Source organism: Leptosomus discolor, chromosome 6 (genome assembly GCF_034619465.1).
Source record: "Leptosomus discolor isolate bLepDis1 chromosome 6, bLepDis1.hap2, whole genome shotgun sequence".
Taxonomy (NCBI): Eukaryota; Metazoa; Chordata; class Aves; order Leptosomiformes; family Leptosomidae; genus Leptosomus; species Leptosomus discolor.
The window spans coordinates 60,180,724-60,206,064 of record NC_141396.1 but is presented as its reverse complement, the minus strand read 5'-3'; the positions used below and the strand labels follow the sequence as shown (position 1 = coordinate 60,206,064).

The 25,341-nt window shown below is 39.6% G+C and overlaps 1 protein-coding gene across 2 annotated transcripts in view; it reads right to left on the bottom strand.

Moving 5' to 3' along the window:
- XYLB (xylulokinase) overlaps nucleotides 1-25,341 on the bottom strand; it is an 82,934-nt gene that overhangs the window by 12,009 nt on the left and 45,584 nt on the right. For both annotated transcript variants that reach the window (XM_086466758.1, XM_086466757.1), the window contains exon 16: nucleotides 2,185-2,243. In XM_086466758.1, the coding sequence (XP_086322884.1) occupies nucleotides 2,185-2,243 (59 nt within the window). The remainder of the gene's footprint in view (nucleotides 1-2,184; nucleotides 2,244-25,341) is intronic.

Sequence of the window (25,341 nt, the reverse complement as noted above, 5' to 3'; positions counted from 1 at the left end):
CAGCTCTACTCTACACTGAATGCTAATAAGTGTTGTAATACTACAAATAATAACCATCTTTTTGTGCCACATGATTATAAAATTAAAATTATTCAAAGTTCATATATTTAGTAAGTCATTTGAAACTCTGGTCTCTCATGAATAATTTTAGAAGAAACTGTTAGAGGTTTTACTGCTAAAAATATTTCACAGTGTTTCATGTGGTCATTAATCAAGCACCATGTATGTTATAAAAAGCTTCCCAGAACCGTGGAGAAAGCTGCCCTACTATATTTTTTTAACAGATTTTCCAAAGTTGGCCTCCTTTGCAGTGTAAAATACAGGAGTTACTGAATGTCAATTAATTAAATGATAGTCTTTTGTAGCCCTGGAACAAATTATCCAAAATTGACCATGATAAGGGTGGAAGCTGTTATTCTTCATGCAACTGATATGGTTTCTGAGGTTTTGATTAAATTAAAAAGGAGGATCCAATTAACTAGTGATTGAATTAAGTGGATGACACTGTATTGATCATATTATTTCAAGACACTTCTAATGAGTTTTAAAAGCAGCTGCATTGTTACACACGAAGAGCAAGCACCACGGCCACCACTCTCCCATTCCCACAATTTTTCAGCTGTTTATGTTGCAGAATTACATGTTATAAGAACGTCCAGGTCTCTGCCTTCATTCCACAGCAAGAAAATCTTCCTGGCACTTAAACTGCAAATACAGCTTTAAAAACAAACTCATCTATTAATCCAATCTCTTTCCTGACGTAATCTTAGTAGAATTACTCCAGTAGGGACCAATGTTTTAAGCAATTAACCTATCAGTTAATTTTCCAACGTCAAGCTCTAAGCAAAATAACCACAGCAGATGAAGAGAAGTGACATCTACAGGCAAAACATGCCAAATTTGTTGTGTCCCAATCAGCTGTACAACCAATGGTTATATAAACATGTGGTTTAGATGACTCAGGAGAGAGTGAGCTTTTTGCTCTTTGCTCTTCGACCTCCATTCACTCCAGCTCAGGTTTCGCAGAGCAGAAGAGCTCGCTTTCATATGACTGCAACTGTCAAAGAGCATGGTGCGTAGCTGAGGCTGGCCTCTACTCTCTCTAGCTGATGGAAGGGGATTGGCATCTCCAGAAAACAATTCACCCTGTGTTGACTATGCTTAATGCCAGGACTTAGCCCAAGATTAAGACAGGTGCCTTTTGGTGTAAACATCTACCTCCAGGCTCAGTGTCGGAGCCTCTAGTCAAAGGGGAGCTTGTCAAGGCAGTCAGTGGAGTACAGAAAGCTCTTTGCCTCACCCAGAGAGAGAAATCTATACTTGGTAAGTTAAAACACTCTCCGGTTTCCTTTGCATAATAACTGACTGGATCTCCCGTGACTATTACAGGATTAGCAGGTCGCATACACGTATCGCATCGCAGAGGACTGGATTCAGGCAAGACAAATCCCAACTCAGATGTTTTGTTCTGCCTAGCAAAAGCTGGGTGAGAGGCCTCGCACCACTCACAAGCAAGGCTTTGCCATATCTCACCAGGCAGAAACACAGAGCGTGCAGTACCCTGATCTCAAGAGGACAAGACAATGCATGTTAACCAGGGCTGGAAGTGCAGCAACAACAGCAGAAGAGGAAGGTGGGAAGAAGGAGAGCAGGTTATACAGAAGCGTAGCCTCCTCCCAATATGTGACACAATGCTAATAAGTAACAGGTACTCAGAACAAGGGCAGGGTCTAGGGGTTTGTCTGGGATTTTTTGTTTGTTGGGGGTGTGGTTTTTTAAGTGTTCACCATCAGCAAAATCCCTCTCCAGCTTAAATCCATGGCCCAGCTTTGATCTGAATGATAAAACCCACAAAAATCTCGGGTATCATATCAAGTTTTTTCTTGATTTCTCAGCTGACTGATTTGATGTAAGTGATGAGACCTGGAAATCACCAGTGCTTCAGATACACATTCACAGAACTAGCTGAGTGTAAAAAAAAAACCTTTAAAGTTCAATACAAAGTTAGCATTGGGCTAATAGTTTCCAAACTAAAGCTGAAGAAAAGGCCCAAAGACCTGCAGCAGATTCACAATCCCATATTGACACCTTCCTGTGCAGCTGCAGTGATTTCGATTCAGGTAACCAAAATAAAATGCAGATGTAACTGCAAGCTCAGTTCAAAGGATTTAATTTCCTACTTACCTGTAAGATCTTTTCATTGTGGGATGCACCACCAGTAGCCAAAATCCTTGTTCTGGGCACTGCAATGCAAACAACATATAGATCAGACTGAAAGTGCGTATTGTCAAGATTTGCACTACTGAACCAAGCAATGAGAACAAGGAGGTGGGAGTCAGCTGGTCTGGGCACTTTCTGTACCACTAATTTACCTTCTGTAAAAAAGGAGATAAGAGTAATTACCCACCTTTCCAAGGCACATTGGAACACTTCCTTAGAAGAGGCAACATAAATATTGCAAATCTATTATTATTATAGGGCTATCAAAGTCAAGGAGATTTGCAAAAGAGTTATACAATAAGAAAGGCAGAGTGTTATTACACTACAGCTCTGGTTTGAGGTCAGATTAGTCTGGCTCATAGCAGTATATATACAAACTGACAGATAACCTTTAAAATCAGCAGTATTTTCCAAACTTACCCCCTCGTGACGTTCACAGTCAGAGTTCACTGAAACCTGGACAATCCCTATATGCTTGAATGACAAGCAAGTGTGTCAAAAGGTAATTAGAGATTGTCTGAGTCACATCAATACAATTTAAAAACATCTGAATCTTCATCCAATGCAAACCCACAGCTTTGGAGGTGTTACAAAAAAGTTATCCTGCATTCTTTAGTCTTTAAAGCAAGACACCCCTCCTTCTCACATTCCTGAATGTCTGTCCTGAGCCTCATCACTTACTTGTGTGCATGCTCCTCTGGAGCACAGCAGGCAACAAGCCACACATTTATCCACAACCACAATTCAGCAAGGCATTGTGAACGTGAGTAGTCCAAATGATCTCACTAAAATTCTTCAAAGGCTTAAAATAAAATAAATGCATAAATACTTTGATATCATATATTTAAAAAACCTAAACACTTAATCACCCTGATTTATGACAGTAATAAGTGATACCATCATGTATACCCTCCCAAAAGGGGAATTTTACTGTGGTTATTGTTTTGTTATCTTAAACTCCTTTTTAATAAAAGCTAAAGATAATTTATTTCTCACAAGGCAAAGCTGGTCAACTTATACTGGTGCCCTAGATAACTTACTGTCATTCATCCTTCCAAGTACCTTAATGACAAAAGCCCTGAAGACCAATTTAGAAACAAAGAGAAGATGCAGCTCGCCATGCTGTTTCTAGACCCACAGCTAGGTGCTCAGGTGGAGTATAAGACCCAGACAAAGATTGCATGGGGGACCCTATTTTACTGATAAATTTAATTTTATTTTCCTCTTTGGAGGATATTCAGTGATGCACAAATTGGGTTTTAAAAGCCATTAGGATCTCTGTCAATGTCAGTAAACAAATAAAACAAAGAGCAGAGTGATTCCTCAGGGAAAACAAGTTTCAATTATACCCACACAGAGTGACAGATCCCTGCCAAAATTATCACAGCAACATAACAGCACAGAACCCAGTGAAAAATAACTAGTAAACCTCTGTTCCTAGAAACCAAACTGAACTCTAAATGATTTGCCTAGTAGTCACAATTCTGTCTTGCTAAACCTTCTTGTGAATACGAATTCCTGCAGAGCTACCATATCCAACATGACACCACCACATTTCAGAGACAGCCAGCATGAAAGAATGAAACAAACATGTTTGCTCCACTGCACAGCAGCTAAAGCCAAAGAATAAGGCATGCTTGCTCTCCACTGCCTTTGGAAAGGGGCTTAATAAACAGGTGGGCTATCACCATCAGGAAAGAATGGCGAGTAGTCCACAGAAAACACAAAAGCTGTAAAGCCAAACAGCACCACTCCTGTGAAAACCACAAACACATCTTAGCTCAGCTGCTTCTTGCACTTCATTCTGCATGCCAGCTCTCTGTCTTAGGGCTTCTGCTCCTCAACTTTCCACAGGTTTCAGAGCTCTGTCAGTATATATCACTGTCTGCTTTCACTGCACAGTAACTGATGGGCCATGCTGGGCTGATTTGTGTCTTCTAGCTGACTCCAACAGTAACAGATAACATGTTTGCATTAGGACCTGAGGACTGGACACAAGACTTAATCCTTGCTAGGTCACAAGACTTAGGTCTTGGCTACATTATCAATTTACGCCATAACTGTAATTCAAGATAATTCTATATAAATAAGTTACCATCGGAAAAGTTGGGGTGAATTTACAGTGCAATAGCTATTCAATACAAACCACTCACAAGTATGCATTTACCCTACTATTAGTTGAGTTAGATATCTACCAAGGCAGCCACAGATCTCAAGTCTAAAAGTGTTTAACACCCTGATTATCTGCATATCCATCTTAATCCAGACTAATTCCTCATAGCAAAACACTAAGAATTATTTCGGTATATAGCTAACCCACTTGATAAAAGAAACTAACTTAATTTACACTGTGAAGCTTCTAATGTTAGTTGGACACCTCAAGTTCTAAATTGTGTCAGCTCGTGAGTATGAATACACACAGGTACATGGTAAAAAAAAACCCAAAACCCTACGCTGAAGGTACATGAAGGGCAAAACCATTAATTCTCCTCCACTCAAATAATTAGGATGGCTTGCTTCACCAAAACACATCCCAGTAGGTAACAGCCTAGTGAACCCTAGCCATCACTGTCTGACAACAGAATCTGACCCGCTGTACTGGTGGGACTGGTCTGTCCAGACCACATGGAAGAGTGATCTTAGGCGAACCCAGTGCAGTGTGTTTCCAGAGGCGTGAGGCCACAGCAGAGACAACAGCTTCCCTGCTTGAGTTTCAGCCACTTCTAAAAGATGAGGAGTAGGTCCCAAAAGAACTTACCTGAATTTGCTGAATTTTAGGTTTACCTCTTATTTCAATCTCTCTCCAGAGAGTGAGGAAAACGCATTGATCACTGATTTCAGGGATTGTCTTTTTAACGCCAGTATTTTGTGCTTTACTGAACGGTGGACATTTGCTCTGAGATGTGTAATTGGATACACCTTATAAATAAATAAAGCAAGCCCATCATTTATGTATACAGAGGCATTAACAAAGACATTGTTCATCCATCACTAGTAGTGTTCTCAGCCAGCTGTGTTTGAATCTGTCACAAGCCACCATCCATCCCCTACGGCAGTGCACAGAGAGAACTTAAATGCGGTGTTACTAAAAAAAAAAACAAAACAAACAAGCAACAAAAACCCCACAAAACAACTCTAGCAAACATAATTCATGAATTCAATTATTTGACAGTTGAGAGAATCAGATTTAAACATCTTTAATTAAAAGCTCCCTGCATAGTACCTAACCAACCAGTTTATTTCCTTCCTATTTAAAAAACTAATGATTTTTTAGAGAGCTGGTACAGAATTTTAACCCTATCTAGAAAGCGTTTGCAGCTGCACATGGCATGGTGTCGTCCTGCAATACGCACATCTTCTACAGAGCTATTATTTGCTGTGGAACGTGGTGACTGATCTAAGGAAACTCAGTTAAAACAGCCATTCCTACTGGATGGGAGGAGGGGGGAAGACCCAAGTAAAGAAGTTCACTTACGTGGGGAAGACTGAGCATAAAGCACTTCCCCACACAAGGCTGAGAAGTCAGCCCACTCTGTGTATGCTACTACTCACTCAACAACCCCCATTCTGCCTTTCGCAGAGATGCAGCAAAAATTGAGTGGTGTCAAAGTTCATCTCCTGGCTCTTGTTTTCAGCCAAAATATTGCTTTCATTGAAAGGCACATATGAGGAAAAAAAAAAAAAAATCTGTCGCTGAGAAGAGAGAGAAATTACTGTCATTTGTGTTCAGCTGCTGTCAGTGGTCCCAAAAAGGCTGAAGTCCTGCACCACTGTGTATTTATGAATGCAGAATTGATGCCTTCCCAGAAAAGCAAGCAGTTGAAGCAGATTAAGACAAAAAGTGGAGGGAAAACCAAACATTTTAGAAAGTGCAGACTCAAAGAACATTGCCCAAGTGGATTCAGTAAGTGAGACAGAGGAACCAGTAGCACAGGGCAAGTCTCTCCCGAGCAGTCCAACATCCCCTCTAATGGTCTTGGCACATAACTGTAGCTATTAAGAAAAACAATCACATAAGCAAACTCACATCAGTCAGGTTAGTGCTGATAATTAGCACCAAAAGTCTGCTGCCATATCATTTGTGCAAGGAGACTGGAGGTAGAAATTCAGCCTCCTGTTCCACCAGCAGTGGGGTCAGGCCAGACTGCTAACGGGTCCGGATGCTGAAATCGATAGGATGACTCCTGACCTCGGGCCTTTTGGAGCTGGCTATATTTCAACTGGAGGGTAACAATGTGCCTGTGTCAGCCCAGAATTTTGCTGGCTCACACACCACAAAGTCCGAAAGCAGAGTTTGACCTTCCATTTTGAGGCTGAAAACTCTTCAACTTTTTCATCTAAATTCCCAGTGCTACACACACCCCCGGTTTGTACCGTAAACTCCAGGCACTTGCTGACCTTCAAAACTCCTAAAAGACATTTCCAAGGCTTCATCCAAAACAACTTCATGTCTTTCTCATCACAACTGAATCCATAAATAAAACAGAACAATAGAACATGCCTTCAAAAAGCGACTGATTATGCACATGAACCCATGCCAGCTATAAGCATGATTGCAAATAACTGCAATTTACAATTTGCAAGCAACGAGAAAAGTATCAGCCCCTCCTTTATTTCTCTGATTAACTCCAAACACTATAATTTCAAAAAAAGCATTTTATAACTTTTCATTCAAGAAAAACAAAACAAAAATATATGATTATTTTGTCCCATTTATAAAACAAATGTTGCAAAATCATCCTCCTTGCATATTAACTCTTCCAAAATTCATACTAATCTTTCTTATTCATATAAAGACTGTGAAATTAAACTCCCACTATGACAACAGGTTTCTCTTGTCTATACCCTTTTAAATATGAAAACGTACAAGGTACTGAGCGCCCTTTATGTCCCTGCGAGTTCCAGGACAGGGTCCAAAGGTACTTGCTTCTCTGCCTCATTGTGCTGCATCACTTCTGACATCTCCAAGTATTTTGTAACAGAGAAAAAAAGACTGCCACAAACCAGCCTTCAGCATATTAGACAGTATCTACCCAATTGAAGCAAGAGTAATGTAAACTGGAACACACTTTTTTTTTCTTTTCCTTTATCTTTTAATTTAGACCAATATAACCGCCCAAGTGAATAAATTACAAGCTTGAAGCCAAATATTGAAACAAATTCAGCCACCTTTACAATTCTAAAAAAATACAGTAACTCAAAAAAAGCTAGTCAAAAACTCTTTTTTAGAAGTGTAACTGACTTTTACTTTGAGGTGTCAGCTAATTTATTACAGAGAAAAGCAAGCCATATTTGCCATATAGGTTGGCTGTTTTCTTACTTATAAGGAAAGAAATTTTCATAATTCATAAAATGCTTTAATTTCATTGAGGGTTTCAATTGCTCAAATGTATATCAGAAGGTTTCCAGACATAGAATTTAGTCTTATTTTTTACATGCAGTGCCTGGGGAAGAAAAACAATTTCTAAGGATAGAATTGATCATCAGCCTCTAAGGCTACAGCTACTATCATACCAGATGTAATTCAACAGGGCAAAAAAAGCCTCCATTTTCTCAGCAGCAATGACAAATATGGCTAATATTCTCGACATTTATGCTACTTACATAGATAAAGTCTCTACAATGATGTAGGGGAGAACAGGCATGATTCTTCTTGCTCACACTGCTTTAAGGCAAGAATACCACTAAAATGAGTAGACGGGCACATATCTAAGTAAAACAGAGTAGGAATGGTATCCATAGTCAAGACTTGTATGCTACTGATAGTCTAGGTCACCTTATGTTCTCAAGCAACTTCTAATAGCAGAAATTGTTCTTCATGAGGATGTCAAATTTGGCTTTCCTAAGACCTTGCTTCAATAAAGACAAAACTTTGTATTCCACAACCTGAAGCTTAAAGACACAAATCACTTAACTCGGAAAAACCTCTTGGTGTAGCTCACTTCAGATAGGAATTTAAAATTTAACGTTGACTCAAAGCCTTCTATTTTTTGATGGATTTCAGAAAAAATAAACATAGAAAAACATGTACATAAATTCTCTCTTAACAGCACCTTAAATTATTGCAGATCACCCAAAAAATACACACAGCCTAAGATGTACTATAGGAAACAAAACAAGATACAACCCCACTGACAATCCAACTTCATTGGCTTCAGCACAGTTATACAGCAAGGAAAACTTCGGTACGTGAATGGCAAAGGCTTATTTCGGAACACGCAGATCAATAGTCGTAACGCTGTTGCAACACGTACATTGACGCGCTCACAAGACCTCTGAAATATTTGCACTTCTTGTAGAAATCCTGCAGAGATGCAATGGCTTATCCATTCGCTGTGATTTTTTTTTTTCTGTTTTTTGAGACCCAGATCTCTATTTGACAGAATATTCTGATGAAGCCTGGGATAAATTCCAATGGTAATGTATTAAAAAAGAAAATAATAAAATCCACAACTGGATTTTGGATTGGAAATATTGGAAAAATAGTTCTGTGAAAGCTTTTAAGGAAAGAGATGGAAGACATGTTAGAAGGACCACTTAAAAACTGTTCGGTCAAAACTGAAAATGTATTTGGGGAAAAGTTCCCTCCTGAAGACATTATTACTAGAAGTAATTTAATAAACCCTTGCTGTCTCTAACTTCTGTAAATCCTTAGTTCTGAATTAATTCCTTAAAGAAAAAAAGTAATATATTTCATGAATCAGTAAGGTAAAATGGGTTATGCACCAATGGAACTGGATTACATCAGGTTTATTTTTTTATTTTTTGGCCACTCAAAGTTTTCCTCTTTTGTTATCCAAAGTTTGGATATGTCAAGAACCGTGAAACTTGAAAATACTGTGTGTTGAGGAAAAATACTAATCACCACAAAAACTATTCAGCAATTGTCCAAACATCCTATTAAAGGCATAACATAACGAAGCTCGATCTGCTTTAATTTACCCTGTGCTTCCACAATTATTCATAGACTCTTAGCAACACCTCTACCTTCGCCTTCCACTTCAGAATTCCTGTCATTCAGCAAATAAACATGAAATCTGGAACCAATGTAACAAATTAACTGATTCTCAAAGAATATTCTGAAGCAGGTGGTACCAGCCTGAAAAAAAAAACCTAAAGGAGATGCAAACTGGGCATTTGAAATCTAGCCATCACATCCAGCTATTTAATAACCTACCTACGGAGAGCTCCAAAAATGTAAAAGGTCAGAGTGGACCATCTGTTTAAACGAGACCACACAACTTTCACACAGTGATCCCACCATCCAGCCCAGCTCTGTATTCACTGAACTACAGTAATTTGAAGAAGGCACAAAACCTCAGCTGAAGGACTCAAAGTGACAAGAGAATTTACTGTGTCTGCTGTCTGTTTTCAAGTTTAATACATTTCAAGTTAAACATTTGCACTTTTCCCATAATTTAGATTTTTATTCTTTAAAATGCTAGTCACTTGATCTTTGTGGCTTTAGCCTCCCAGTTAAAACATTACTATAGACTTGGGTTTCCCCTTCACGTGTTGGCACTTACAGACCACAATTAAATTCCATCTTGTCTTTCTTTTTGATAAGCGAAGGATATTAAGTTCTGGTACTCATTAAAAGGCATAATTTCAAGACCACAAACCACTGATGCTTAGTGTTGCCGGTATACGACCAGTGCCTAGCAGAAATGTCTTCACCACTGAAACTACTATAAAAAAAAGAGCAGAGTTGGTAAACGCATTAAAAATGTCTGCCCTAGAAGTATCTGACACTGCATGTTCTCAGTTTGCCTATCCAAATACCTAGTAGGAAAGTGCCAGTTTATAAAAACTCCTAATAAATCACAGAGAACCTTGCTCTAGAAAACTGCCTGGCTTCTTGGGAGAAGGTTCTGGCTTTGAAGGTCTGTAGCTCTAGCAGATACACACTCTGTGGAGTCCTGGGGTAGGAGCTCAGGTGTCCTACGGGCCCCATCGCAGGAAGCCCCAGAGCTCAGGAGGGCTCTGCACTGAGCTACACATCGGTGCCTCTGGGAACCATGGAAAAACTCACAATTCCTGCTGCTCAGTTCCCAGGACTGGAGGTGAGACACTCACCCAAAGTCAGGAACACGCAAGATGTTCCCCAAAATTAGTTTTTTAAAAAGAAAAAGTCACTGCTACCTTAGGCATGACTAAAAATGACCTTTTTTTTCTTTAACGTACTCTGTCGCTAGCATTGCAGCACAGCTTAGTATTTCTTCACAATATTCTAACATGAGAAATTTGTGCTTGAAACTCAGCAAAATATACACTCTCCCGTGCCTGTCACAACTCTGATGTGCATAATTGCCACATGTGGCTTTACAGATCACACATCAGTAAATAATGCTTGCTACTGAGTTATTTAGAAACACAAAACCCATCATTGTTTCATTTTTAAAAACTATTTGTCCTCATAAACAGCAATATTCAGCCTTGCAAAACTAAGGGAAATAGAAAATTACATTGGCAAATCAACACGTGGCACCATCCATCGAAGGTTAAAATGAGAAAAGGAAGGAGATAAATGAGCTGCCCAAGGTCGCACAAAATCAGTAGAACAACCAAGAATAGAACAAAGGACTCTTCATTACTTAGATCACAAACGCATTCGATTCTGCATTAGTTAATCTGCAGAGTCAGTGCATCAGTAGCAAGACATGTCCACGGGAGAAAATATAATAATCAGCTGCAAGTTCAGAATTACCTAAAGCCACAGGATATAATTAAAAGGTACAGGGTGCGATGGCCTGACCTTGACTGCCACTTCAGTGAAGAGAGGAAAGAACACCCTACCAGGTATTTTGATTTTAGAGAAACCCAAACCACCACAAACTTAGGCATCAGTGTGGGATCTAGATTTGCAAACCAGATCTCTACAGATCTCGGGACTACTCTGCTTCCCTCAGCACTGCTCTTTGCATCTTATCAACAACACTTACAAAGGCCTCTAGAAACACAACAGAAAAGAGTCAAGGCCCCAATAACGTTTTATTTTTGCAAAGGAGAAGTCAGCTGAGAAACAGGAAATCACTTACAAAACAAGGCAATTTGGGCGTCTTCTTTACAAGATTTTTTAAAAGAATTATTGCAACTACTTTGGCATCCACAAATATTGCCTGTGGCTGCTCTTCTCCTAGTCCTGTAAGACTGTTTGGTGCCAGTGAAGTATTTTTCTTCTTGATCTTTCTTTTTAATACCTCCTACTCCTCTCAATAGAAATAACCTACAGGTTGTAAAGTACTTCGCAAGAATAAAATGAATTGATAGGAGGGTGTATCTGCTTGCAAAACACTGGCTGCAGTAGCAGAAAACCTGTTTATTTAGTTCGTTCAGTGGAGTCCCACATGCCTAGAAGGTAAGCAAATATATTGAGCAAGAAACACTTGCTCCTTTTTCTCCCTAAAAAACTATACCAAACTTACTAACAGAAAAAAACCCACACTGACCTTCTATACGTGATGGCAGTGGGTTACTTCACTCCTCTGAACCCCTTTCTTTCTGTACCGACAGAACACAGCACTGGGAACCGCTTGTACCAGTTGAGGCTCTAAGCACTAAAGTCTTCTGTTATTAATAAACCTTCTGCTTTCCAAGCGGATTATTTATAAATGAATTTTGTGACCTCTGACAGGCCAGAACTAAACAGAGAATACAGGTTTTTTCCCCTTTAAATGAAAAATAAAGGCTATAGAAAGACGAATAGAAAGAAGCAATTAATATTTCCTAATAATTGTCATACTGAATGGGAGAACCACTATGTTTCTCGGGGTTTCTGCTCAGAAAGGTTCCAGGTAACTATTCATTCATGGGGCTGGGTTCATGTAAATTGGATGCTGTTGCCAAGCAACTATAGGTGCTAAGGAATGAAATACAGTCTACAGAAACCTAATAGCCTGGAGAGAAAAAGAACTACAATCTGAAATTTATGGCATACATAAAAGAAAAAGAGTCATTCTCCCACACACAAAGAACACAGATACTTTATTATAAATGTCCTTAGCATGTTTTTCTAAGGCGTAATTAAGCAGCAAAATCCCCACTCCACCCAAATCAAACAGGTAATTTTTTTTTTGTTGTTTTGTTCATTAAGCTTTCTAGAAATAGATTTTGAGAAATTAGCTACCAAGACAAAAAGCTAAAATTTAACCCAAAGATCTTTTTTTTGCACAAGAAAAATGTTAGCTATACAGACAGCACTGCCACTGCCAATCAGCTATCTACTTTACCTTCTTATGTTTTTATACCATGCTCATTAACATTGCATCTGATCATCAGAAATTCTCTTTAAGCTTATTAAGATTTTAAAATATTTTTAGCAAGTTAATTAGAATACATTAACAGAGCTCATCTGTGTTCACCCATCATGCATATTTTATTTTATTCAGGCAAATTGCTTTTAAATGGAATATTAGACCTCGGAAGGGTACACTGTTGGGTATGGAACAATACAACCCCTCAGTACAAACATCCACTCCCAAACACCCTAATAACTTCATGCCACTAGAAAGTGGGGAAGATTTTCTGATGGCAAAGAGGGTTTTTTGTAGTGCCTGCCCTTATCACAATCCCCTCCAGCTGGGGTGAGGGTATACGGACCTGGTGGGTCACTCTAGTGCCTGAACCTTTCCTTAGTCGCCATCATGCTCCCGCACAATCAATAAAAGTTAAAACCACCAAGAGACCACCACAATGGGAACCAAAGGTCCAGCTAAGAAGGAAAGAACGTCTTCAACCCCCCACAATGTAGTTCAAAGGCTTTTACAAATTCATGTTTGATGGGTTTCTTTTTATCCTGCTGACAGTCTCCGAAGGTATCATTTGATCTTAAGGCAGGAGCCAAATTAGAAGCTCTGGCATGGTGCAGCACATGGAGACATGCAGAGTTGCACATGGATTTGGCAGAACAGCAGGAACAGCTCACAAAGAACAAACCTGAAATACCCTTTGCTTTAACTAGCACTATAAATCTCTCCCTTTAATGTGCACTAAATGTCACCAAATTCAATCACATAAAATTAAGTAACAGTTTATGAGGAAACGGGAGACAGCAAAAACTACCTTGGGGTATTTTTGGCATGCCACTTGCAGAATGTCACTCACGTGAGATGAAGTCCATCACTGAACACTGAAAAGTAACTACAATGCTACTATAACAAGATGTTCCTCAAGCTCCTGCTATACCTTCACGCAATGCAGTCAAATATGACATCTTTAAAATTGCTCCCGTACAGCCCAAATCCTTCCTATGTAAGGAACATGGAAAATTGCACTAATTTCATCAACAGTCCTCAAGCTAAGCGGTTACTTTTAGAGATCTGCACAAATAAAAGGATGAACAAAGTTTGCCAACCTCATGCTTGATTCAGATTTTGCACTCTTGCTGCATTTCAATTAACCTGCCACAGATTGCAGAGCTGACATATTTGATTCAGATAGTAAAGAAAACACTCTGCAAAAAAACAACAGGTCTGAAGCTTGTGATGAGTGATCATACAATCCATATCAAAACACGCATTTAAATCTCAGTCACCACACATTTCATGATCAGCATCATTACCACTGCCTGGTTTGAGGGATTTTGATAATCTCTTTTACAATCTATAACAGTTCTTTATCTCCAAGGCACTGACACCTTTTAACCAATGATCATTATTTAGGCATGCTTTGCACCTGTAGCCTTCCCTGAGGTGTTACCTCTCCAATTCTAGAGGCTGCTCTTTTATAAACTGCTGTCAACTCCCCACTTTTTCTCCCACTGACAAACTCCAAAACTGGACACGTTTCATTCAGCATTTGGCTGAACACATCAGCCACGCTGGTACAGGGAGATTTTATTCACAGCTGGGCCATTCTGTGCTAAGCACTTCCAAGAAGACAACCGTATCAATGGGTGGAGTCCCTTTTCTTTGAATAAATCACTATTGATTGCACTGTATCCAAAACCACCCTGTCATAACCTTCTCCTTCTACTTCTACATTTATTAATCAACTCAAACATCAAAAGCATAGACTGCAGTCTGCACTTTCTCCTCAAGCTTGACCGAGCAGAAGTTTTGCTTCTTAAAGGAATTCTCTGCCTTTGACAGTTGAAGCAGAGATTTCACCTCCCTGCCACGGAGCTGGAGTCAGGCGGCTGCTTGGGCCACAGGGATCAGCCAGGATCTGTCCCCAGCACTTGCGGCGTGCTGAGGACAAGTCACACAAGCCCAACAACATATTTGTCGGCATTAAAGAACACAAACTGCCTAGGTTTATTTTGTAACTTTTAAGCAGAGATGTGTCCTATGCTAAGGAAAACACAAACCTAGAAATCGATATAAATTCCTAGTAGCATCCTAATTGCAAAGAGTAGGGCTTGAATGAGCAATGAAGGCAAACTGACATTTTAATGTCATTTAGAGTGACCAAAGACACTGAAATATGTTTACAATTAAGAGTATTCACTAGCAAAAGGAGGGGGAAAAGTAAAGCATGATTACCAGACAATAGTAAAATAAAATGCAATTTAGCAAAGCAAGTTTTTTCATTGGCCCACCCCAGCGCACGCTCATTGTTCCTACAATTGAAACAAGTGACTCAGTTATCCAAGCCAGCACAATTTTAACAAATCCCTATAACATGGACACTAAAACTGCATCTGTAGTACAGCTACGCTCAAGCTCACCTGGCTTGGGATTTTGATGAGAACCTGGAGCTCTCCACTGCTTACAGAAACTTCTCTGCTAACCCAGCCATCCCCAGAGCAGCTCAGAGCACGCTACTTACCCCAACCCCCGTCTGACTCTGCCACCCCTCCAGAGAAGTCTCAGCTACCTTTATTAAAAAGCTGTAAAACTCCTCCTGTCCACCCTCTCTCTCTTCCCCTTCTCCCCAGAGCACAGAGGACTCATAACCAATTCTTTTCTTTAAATTTTCTTTTGCAGAGGCCAAAACCTTCCCCTACCTAAACCCCAGACCCATCTAAGTGTGAGACACCACTGAAGAACCACTGACTCTACCAATGAATTTATTTTTTTAATTTTTTATTTTTTTTTTTTTAACAGAAGTAAGGGGCTGCTCACATCTTCCTTTGAAATGGCAAAAGGATAAGGTTTTCCAGTCTGGGTACACCCTCTGGGTACCCAAGACGTGGTTCACCACATACACCAAAACACAGCATATTGTCTGAGTCCCATTCACTATATCCAACCCTTGCATAAAACTGCAGTCAACAAAAATGCACAACATCTTTTCCCAGTTCCTCACAGTTAACACATTAAGTAGCAATAAAGGGTGCAATGACTTTCCAAGGGCATGTACCTGTTTAATTATTCAAAAGAAAATTGACTCAGGCACCATGGTATGAAACACTAAAATATGCAAACGAAGTAAATTATGGGGGAAAGCAACAAAAGAGAAAAAAAAAAAAAAGGATCATGGTGAGAGGAACATATGGGGGCAGATTCTGATCTCCTTGTATACCTGAGTTTCTCTATATACTTCTGTATGAGGAGTAAAGGTTGTGAAGTGACAGAGAAATTATTATCTACTCATTTCAGTACTTTGAGTAGCATCTTGAAACAATCTAACCATGCCTAGAATTTCCTAAGAGAGTGTTATTTTCACCTATATACATGAAGCAATTTCAGAACAAGGAATGTTTACACCTTTCTAGACAATCAAATCTTACTGCTGGGAAAACACTTGTTTCAACAGAGGCTGTATAGAATAGAAGAAAAGATGCAGGATCTGATCCACAAGTAAATCTTCTTTATTTTAAATTAAGGGCCTGAAATAACTACTAAAATAATAAGAAGAGGTTAACAGAAAGATATCGTAACACCAATTCTAGTTATTTGTCCACAAAACATGAATATCCCATTAAAACAAAAAACATTTGATTTTATCTTGGACCAAAGCAAATGTCTTTCCAATCAAGATACCTAGCGAATTGAATGTTTCTTGTAAGCAGGTGCTACTGTGTTATATTTTCATCCAAACTGCTGAGAATAAGCTAGAAGAAAATGACAAAGTAAATTGAACAAGAAAGTGTCTGATCTTGATGAATAATTCAATGATGCAATGCAACAAATACTGATTTTTTCCTGGTAAAGGCAGTTTACAACTGTCCTTTGCTTAGAAAAATGACCTTCTCATGGTAATTATACTTTTGTCTTAAGGCACTGGATGACAGTCTCAGTAATACTCATGATTCCAGTTCACAGCTCTGTTGCTGATCTCAAAGCACTCCATTCCTGCTATATCATCTAATCTTTTTTTAATAAGATAATCCAGCTACTAAAGAACTTCAACTATAATGTTAGGCACCCTGGTCACTGACTGTTCTTTAACTATTTCAGTCACACTCTAGCTAAAGATGGCCCTGCTCACTGCAAGGGGGTTGGACTAGATGACCTTTGGGGGTCCCTTCCAGCCCAACGCATTCTATGATTCTTGGGTCTTAAGAAAGCCTGAGGGAATCTTTTAATAGAGCTCACATAGTCACAACCTGCACACAGGCATGAGCTGCAGTAGCTGCAGTGTGATATACTAATCAAGGGGAACAATGCCATCAGCCAGGGAAACAGCAGCTCAGTGGACACCTAACAACTACTTACATCAACAGGGAGAACCTGGAAGCTAAGGATTTTATGACCCACACTCAGCCTGAACTGTAACAAAAGTACATTATATTCACTTTTGTCTTCTATCCGCTAAAGACATTAGACCAGAACTACAGCTGGAAAGCGGGATGCAGGGCTGTTGGATTGCATTTCTGCCTTACACCAGCAATGATTTCTTGCATTACCTTGGGCAACCTTCCTTCACCCTTAACGGGAGAGCTTCTACTTTTACAAACACGCAGTATTAACATTAAACCTAGTGGAAAGATGATAAAAAAGGATCTGCAAGCAGAAACAGAATAAACGCTCTTCTCCATAGCTAGAGCAGACAGAACAAAGCCAGGACGGACAGAACCAAGCCTGACAGTGTTAAGCTGTGACATGTCCCAGTTAGATTTGTTGCACAAAAAGCTTTTTAATAGTCAAGATAGCAAGACATAGGAATAGGTTAACCACCACTCCCATTCCCTGAGGAACTGCTTGACTGCACACATCACAACAGTGCAAACACAGACAACCAACACTCCTCCATTACAGAAAAGTTACTGGGCAGCCAGGACTGCCAGAGCCACAGGTCCAGAATAACCATGGCCATATCGTCTAATGAAAATTCACTTGGGAAAGAGCTGAGCTGGATGCCAGTCTCTGTTCCCAGAAGGATGTCTTTTATTCCAAACAATTAAAATATGCAAACAAGAATTCACCCATCAACGCTGCTGTATCCACAGTAAAGACTGCATCAGAAGAATCCCATCACTGAGGAAGCAGGCTCAGCCTGATGATCCAATAACCAGAGAGCCAGAGGAATCTTCCTTAGAGTTGTGCTGCAACCCAGGGTATTCTGGCCTTTCTGTAAGTCATACCTCGCACATCAGTATTAAAAAGGGACATACTTGACTAAAAGACCATGGCTGAGAAATGCTTATTTTGTCTTTTCTCATTTATTCTTCACTAATTGTGCTCTAAACCTCTTTCTTGATGACTAGTCTTACTATAACAAAAATATACAGCAAAGAATCCAGTGTATGGTAGATGACCAATCCAGCCAGAACAATAATAACAAAAAAAAAGAACAATTAAGAAAAAAAAATTAACCCTACTAAAATCTGTGATACTATATATAACCAGTAGGACTAGCTTAAATGCAGTAAGGACATAGGCACCCAGGCGCATATTTGCTGTCCCTCACAATATATCAGTACCTCTTGCTCGTGGACACTCAGATTACATTTGGCTAGTTGGCAGCACTTCTTAACATCTAACAATCTAATAAAAATGTATTTTTTGTCTGTGCTAGACAAATCTGCCCACCTTCAACCTCTGCTACCCATAAAACACACAATTTATTCAAGTACCTTTACTCTGAGTATAATTAACCTTTTCAATGTACAAAAGTTTCTGTGCCTCTTAAATGAACAAAGAGCTATTAATGAACAAAAAATACTTCACTGATCAAATGTTTAACACTATTTCTGGGAATACAGAGTATAATATTACTACCCACGTATTGTATATAATACAGTATATAGCTCATGCATCTTCTTCCAAAAGGTTTCTGTTTTCAAAGTATCACTGTAGAAGACTGATCGCTATACACCACGAGGATACTTTAGTCAGGTTACTGCAGATTTACACTGACAACCAGATAGAGAATGATACAAACATGAAAAAGTTTCAAAGCCAAGGGACGAACATAAGAGGAAAACATGATTAATTTTATTTTATTCATTTCAAGGTGAAACTGCAAGGGACCTTAACATCACACACATGGACATAAGTTTTCAATGCACAGTCCGTGAACTCATGGCAGCCCATAAGGTAAGAGAAGTAGGTTGGTTGTCAAGGAGACTTGAATCTACCATGTAAGAGGTCCAGTCCCACACTGAAAAATTTATGGAACCTACATATTTTAAGTTCGAAAATCTGTGACCAAGAGGAAAGAAGGTGGCATGTGAGTGGTTTTCATCCTCCTTTCCCTAATTTCTTATAGGGATGAGGGATCAGAATTGCACTGGAAGGCTTGAATTCAGCAGTGCCGCACAGCTTCTCTTCTGTACGGACACTCTACACCGAGGCAAATGTTGGCTTTAGTTCTGTATTTTTAGCTGTATTTTAAATGAAAAGATGCAATCAATTCCACAGTAACACCACTGTTGATCACACTCTGTTTTGTAACAGAATTCCTGTCAGATATTTAGCCTTAGTTACCAAAAACTATCTTCAGGGAGTACAAACATTTCCCCTCTGGCATCCTGTCAGTCACAGCAAATCTGTAAATAAACTGTCAAACTCCATTCCAATCATTCCTGAATCTGCAAGGGAAAAAAGTAGTAAAATTGGTGCAGCTGGTTGTAGTCCCTGTAGAGCAGGGCTGATTTCACAGCTTTAATATGGTTCACTACTTCACAGCAAGTCCGATCTGATATACAGCATGCAGAAATGAGTGACACCTTTGCTAATCATTTTCTTAAACTTATCACATGTGGAGGTAATAACAGATGCAATGACTTTTCAAGGGTATGGACTAGTTAATTTTTCAAAACCAAATTGACTCAAGTTCTGCAAAATTAAAAATCCACTAAGACACACTGTCAAGCTATCTAAATTATGGAGAATCACATGAAAAGGGAAAACCAAAGCTCTGGTCATGAGAAAAACAGTGTTAGGCCCTCTTCTTCTATTGTCATATGCAAAGTAGGAATATAGCAGCTGCAAACAAGCCAAGGATCTAAATAGAGATGCTGACTTTAGCAAAGACTTATTAAATAAAATGAGAAATCCTATGTACTATTACCTAGAACATATTGGCACCCTTGTTTTATAATTCATAACTTACTAAGTAATTCTGAGATAGCTGGTCAAGAATTTTTCTGCAAGATATTTTTTCTTGGACTACGACAGCTAATCAAAGAGTTTTTCAGGGCCATGACAGAAAATGTGCCACAGAAGAAAGATCAGAAAGAGAGCAGACAAACACAATCACCTTGCTGCCTATGGACTCACTTAGGATGTAAATCACCTGATTTACAGCAGGGACAGAACCTGAACCAGTCTGCTTTATCCCACAAATTTTCCTCCACCATCAAGTTATACATAGTCACAGTGTCTCTCTGGACCAGTGAATATTTCATAAGAAGGAGAATAGCCCCAAGCAGAAGACAGACTGACTCTAAACCCAATAGCAAAGACACTGGTGTGATTTATGTGAAATCTAGGTTCAAGACTCATTTCTGTTATCAGTCAGAAAAGGGATCTCAGTCCCAGTCTCCAAAAGGAGATTCATCCTTCACGTTTCTTCCCAAAAGCACTCTGAAATGTGACTTTAATTATGAGGCAGTTTGAAAAGAAATTTTGAAAGCATATCATTTCTTATGAAACAAAAATACAGGTATTTGATTCCACATGCTTACTCAGTCTCCCTCCTCAGGAAAGCAAACTTTTCACGGGAATAGCTGAAAGCACCATAGGAAAGAAAAGAGCACTAAGGTCAGTATGACTGCAACGAGTTTGAAGGTGAAAAAAACCAACATCAGCCCCTTACTTAGGGTTGCCACATGTTCAGATTTCTGCTTTCATGTTTTCTTTTGTGAGCTCAAATTTTGACTGGCTGAAAAGAGACGAATACAAAATGCATCAAGATTTACCATATGTGCCCTGGACTCCGGTGCACTGCATGTGTCGGAGATCTGACATATCAGAGACATCACGCTCGTCATGCAGAGGCTACATGGCCTATCAGCTACTATTTCCTGCCACGAATTCCCAGAAGAAACAATGGGAGCCCCACCCCACATCTTCCATTTTGCTACCACATAGAAATCTAAACCACATGCTACAGAAGTTTTCAGCAGAAGCTACAAGCTCTCCAGAATTCAGTGTCAAAATCGGTTTATTCTCTTCTACTTGCATACAGGCATCTCATCCAAGGTGCAGATAAACCACTGTGAACCTGAAAACTTCAGTGACCTTGGTCTAGATCCCTGTACATGTTGGTGTACAGGGTCCTTAGCAGATCTTCCATCTGAAAATTAACCACAAAAGAGCAATCTCTGGGCCGGAATCTCACTTCTCATATAATGATTGAGTGAGTTTATAATCACAGTCTAATAATAGTCAATTCACCCTCAGAACACCCTTAACAGATAGGAATTAGCATCATCCTGATTTCAGATGTGAGAAAAAGATACAGTGAAGATACAGATGAACTAGGACTGCAGACCAAGTCTCCTGAGTGTCAAAGCAGGACCTAAATCATACCACCTTTTCATTGTGAACTAGAGGCAAGGCTTTGCTTTAAAATCAATGAGACATCAAAATCCAGCCTGTACACTTCTTTCAATCCCAAAAAAGCAACATTATTTCAATTTCCAATAAGAAAAAAAACGGTTTATTGGATTGTCCTTCAAGTATTTAAAAAAAAAAAAAAAAATACTTTGCATACAAAAGTTTCAGCCCTACAGTACAACCCCCTGGCAGACAGCACAGCACAGCACAACACAACAACTCGTGACATGAAATGAACTCTAAGGTAACGGCAGGCAAAAATGGGACTGTAAGTAAAAAGAATGCAATTATCCCCATGGGAGTTGCTCCAGGGCACCTGTGTTAATTCCCCTGCCAAAAGTATTTTGAACTCTGTAATGGCTACAAACGATAAGAAAAGCTATGATGAGAGAAAGTCCGTGAGGCTACACCTGCAAAGTGAAGTATTTTTAAGAAAAATGCTTCAGATACAGAGACGGAAGCAATTAAAAACCAAAAGAAAAATGTGTACTGCTATCTTTGTTTTCACCCAAGCTGAACTTCCCCTGCAATTGAATCGCTGGATCACTGGGGCAGCTGGCTGACATCCTGAGCCATGAACAGGAAGAGCTTGTCTGGGAAATCAGCACAAACCTCAGGCTTGTTTGTTTGGAAATGAGCCCACACGTAAACACACTTACACACATACAGACCAAGGGCTATAGCATGTGACTGCAAACTAATGAGACCTGGTGATAAAGGACCAAAGTTCTCAATGCCATTTTTGCCTCAGTCTTTACTGCTAGGATTCGCTTTCAGGAATGCCAGGTCCCTAAGGCCAGGAGGAAAGTCCAGAGCAGGGAAGACTTACGTTCAATGGAACAGACCAGGTTAGGGAACATTTATATAAACTGGATGTACAGAAGTCCATGGGACCTCATGGGATGTACCCATGAGTGCTGAGGGAGTTGGCTGATACCATCATGAGACCACGCTCAATTATCTTTGAAAGGTCATGGCAATTCGGGAGGCTCCTGATGACTGGAAGAAAGCAAATATCACTCCTGTCTTCAAAAATGGCAAGGAGGAGGATACCAGGAACTACAGGCCAGTCAGGCTCACCTTGATCCTTGGGAAGATGGAGCAAAACCTCCTGGAAACCATTTCCAAACGTTGGTGATTGGCATTGGTCAGCACAGCCTTCTAAGACGAGACAACTGGTTTGGTGGATGAAGAGAAAGCAGTGGATGTCGTTTATCTCAACTTCAGCAAGCCTTCTGACACAGTCTCCTACACTATCTTCGCTGACAAACTGATCATACAGACTAGGTACATGAAGAGTGAGGCAGACTGAGAATTAGCTGAACCACTGGACTTAAAGTTTGTGATCAGTGGTACGAAGTCCAGCTAGAGGCAACTCACTAATGGTGTACCCCAAGGGTCAATACTGGTCTAATACTGTTCGACATTAATGACCTAGATGATGGGACAGAGTCTATCCTCAGCAAGTTTGCAGATGACACAAAACTGAGAGGAGTGCTGATACACAAGAGGGTTGTGCTGCCATCAGCGGGGCTTCAATAGACTGGGGGAACGGACCAACAGGAACCTCATCAAGTTCAGTAATTGGAAATGCAAAGTCCTGCACCTGGGGAGGAAACACTCCATGCACCAGTACGGGCTGAGGGTCAAACAGCTAGAGGCCCTCAGCCGGAAAGCAGCTCTGACTAGATGATCTTCAGAGGTCCTTTCCACCCTCATCCATACCATGATTTTAACTACTCTTAGTGTAACTTACTACATGTAACTGTAAACAGTGTAAAATACCCTGAAAGACTACTTCACAAAATCAGCCTAAATTGTGTGAGATGTGAATTTACAAAGATCCATTTTTCATCATCCTGTGTTTCAGTCTGTACAGACAAAAATACTAAACTGCATGTAAGAATCTACTTTGAAACTAAATACCTAGGGAGCAAGGAGTCAGTGCAAAACAGAAAACTGGTCATATGCCTGTAATTTAAAGTGCATCTTCAGTAGACTTAATGAAGTCAGGACAGAATAAGCTCAAGATGACAAAATTACTCAAGAAAGCATCATTATGAAGGTAATTTTTTGACTAGTAAGTAATGACACTCTTGAGGACACGACAGTTATTTTGTAGAGCAAAAATTTATGAGCATAGCCATCTCTGCTTTGCAGGAGCCTTTGACCCCAAGGAAGCCAAACAGGAATTGGATAGGACCATAGTAATACAGGGCAACTTTGCAATTTGTGATGATCTAGTCTGAAAGACTTCAACAAGAAACAAACACACATTTAAAGCTGAAAACCCCAAAGATAGCTAATTTTCAACTATATAATTGAGATAATTTTCTATCCCCCACTGTAAAGGCAGGGGACTCTTCATCCTTTTCACGTTTCTCATACAACATTTCATCAGAAAAAAATGATACATCCTAGCATCATGCATAATAGCATGGTAGTGAGGAAAAGGAGGACAGAACACGTATAAAGGACACGACTAAACTAATTTTTAGAACCTCCTGATTCTAAAGTGCCTGGTACTTAACATTGTGCTAACTCCAGGGAGGAGAGTTGCCCATAACTTTGTAAGGAGGAAACAAAAGGAAGCACTTGGATACTGCAGAGAGACAGACAAACAGATTTACTTGACATGCTCTCTAGAAGCCCTGCAGGCTTCATCAGCAGTACTTGTAAGGCCTTTGAAGTGTAGCTGTTGCACAGCTTGTAAGTCCCTTCCTCTGGAGCTATCGAGCTTGTGGTGTTATAAGCTACTTAAGCTCCTTAGTCTAGATCTAAGCAAACAGCTTGACGCACTTACAAGCTTCACTCCCTCTCATTCTGAAGATGTTAAGCTGCTTAGCTTACTGTCTTCAACTTTCAGATTCCTACAACCAAATCCTACCCGTACACCATGCATTTGACTTTATTAGCCTGATTGTCCCCTCTGCGGAGGATTCTGAATGTCTTCTGCCAAGTCAACAGCATAACAAAATGATCTTTTATACCTTAGTCCTTCCAAAGTCATAGCCAATACCTGAATGCCTATTGCTTTGGCAACTATCACTCTGCATGTTCAGTACCCACGGATTTACTGTAAATCAAACATTTTATCTATCCTAACAAATCTCTTTCCGTCAATAAAGTCTATTAAATATTTCGGTTATGATTTTCAAAAACCCTCTACACTGGCATAACTCTCTTCTCACAGTTGTGAGCTTTTACTGTTAAATTTTGATTCAGTAGGAACTGCAGAAGCTTTTGGAAGAAAGACTGCTTATACAGGAAAGATGGTTTTCATCTAAATCAAGCTGGTACCAGACTCCTGGCATTTACAATTAATAATGTTACAGGAGAATCTTTAAGAAGTGCAGTAAGGCTGGCACAAATGGACATGACACATTTTCTAGGGCTGAAATCATTAAAACTTTGTATCTATAAATAAAAGATAGGGCAGACATTAATAAATCTGAACAAGAAACCACAAAGAAGAAATAATTCCATTTTAATCACAGCACAAAAAATAAGCTACTGAGCCAAGCATGGAAGTGCTGCTATACTGATACTAGAAAATGAAAAAATAAGATAGAAAACTTTAAAATGCTGAGTTTTCAATGAGGATATTGTCAGAAGCAGCATACTAGTGAAAGGCAGACAACCATTACATGCTGTAAAATAAAAGAACAAATTATATTGCAAAGATAGGAAAACCACAGCATTGAGGGTTGCTATACATTAATGAAAACCTGAAGTCAGAGCAAAGAAACAAGCTAATTGTACCAACCTGTAACATAATCCATAGGGTTGGAATACCACATCAATACTGGAACCATACAACAGACCACTTGCCCAGAAGGATGACAATGACTAAAACACACACAAAGAGACCAGAGAGATTGCCTGGACAGGCAACACAGTAACAATGAGATAGTACAGTTATCCCTGTATGAGTCAGGGTAAGCATTATATCTGCATATGCTTGATGCAACAACTTCTCAAGAACCCCAGAAAAAAAAAGCAGCAACTCCTGACCGGTCTTATCTTAAGCAGAAAACAGATAGGTTCAGAAAGTTAACACTGAAGAACCACTCTAACAATACTGAGTTGAGGTTGCTCAGCCTGGAGAAGGCTCCGGGGAGACCTTATTGCAGTCTTTCAGTACTTAAACGGGGCTTATAAGAAAGATGGAGACCGCCTTTTTAGCCGGGCCTGTTGCGACAGGACAGGGAGTAATGGTTTTAAGCTAAAA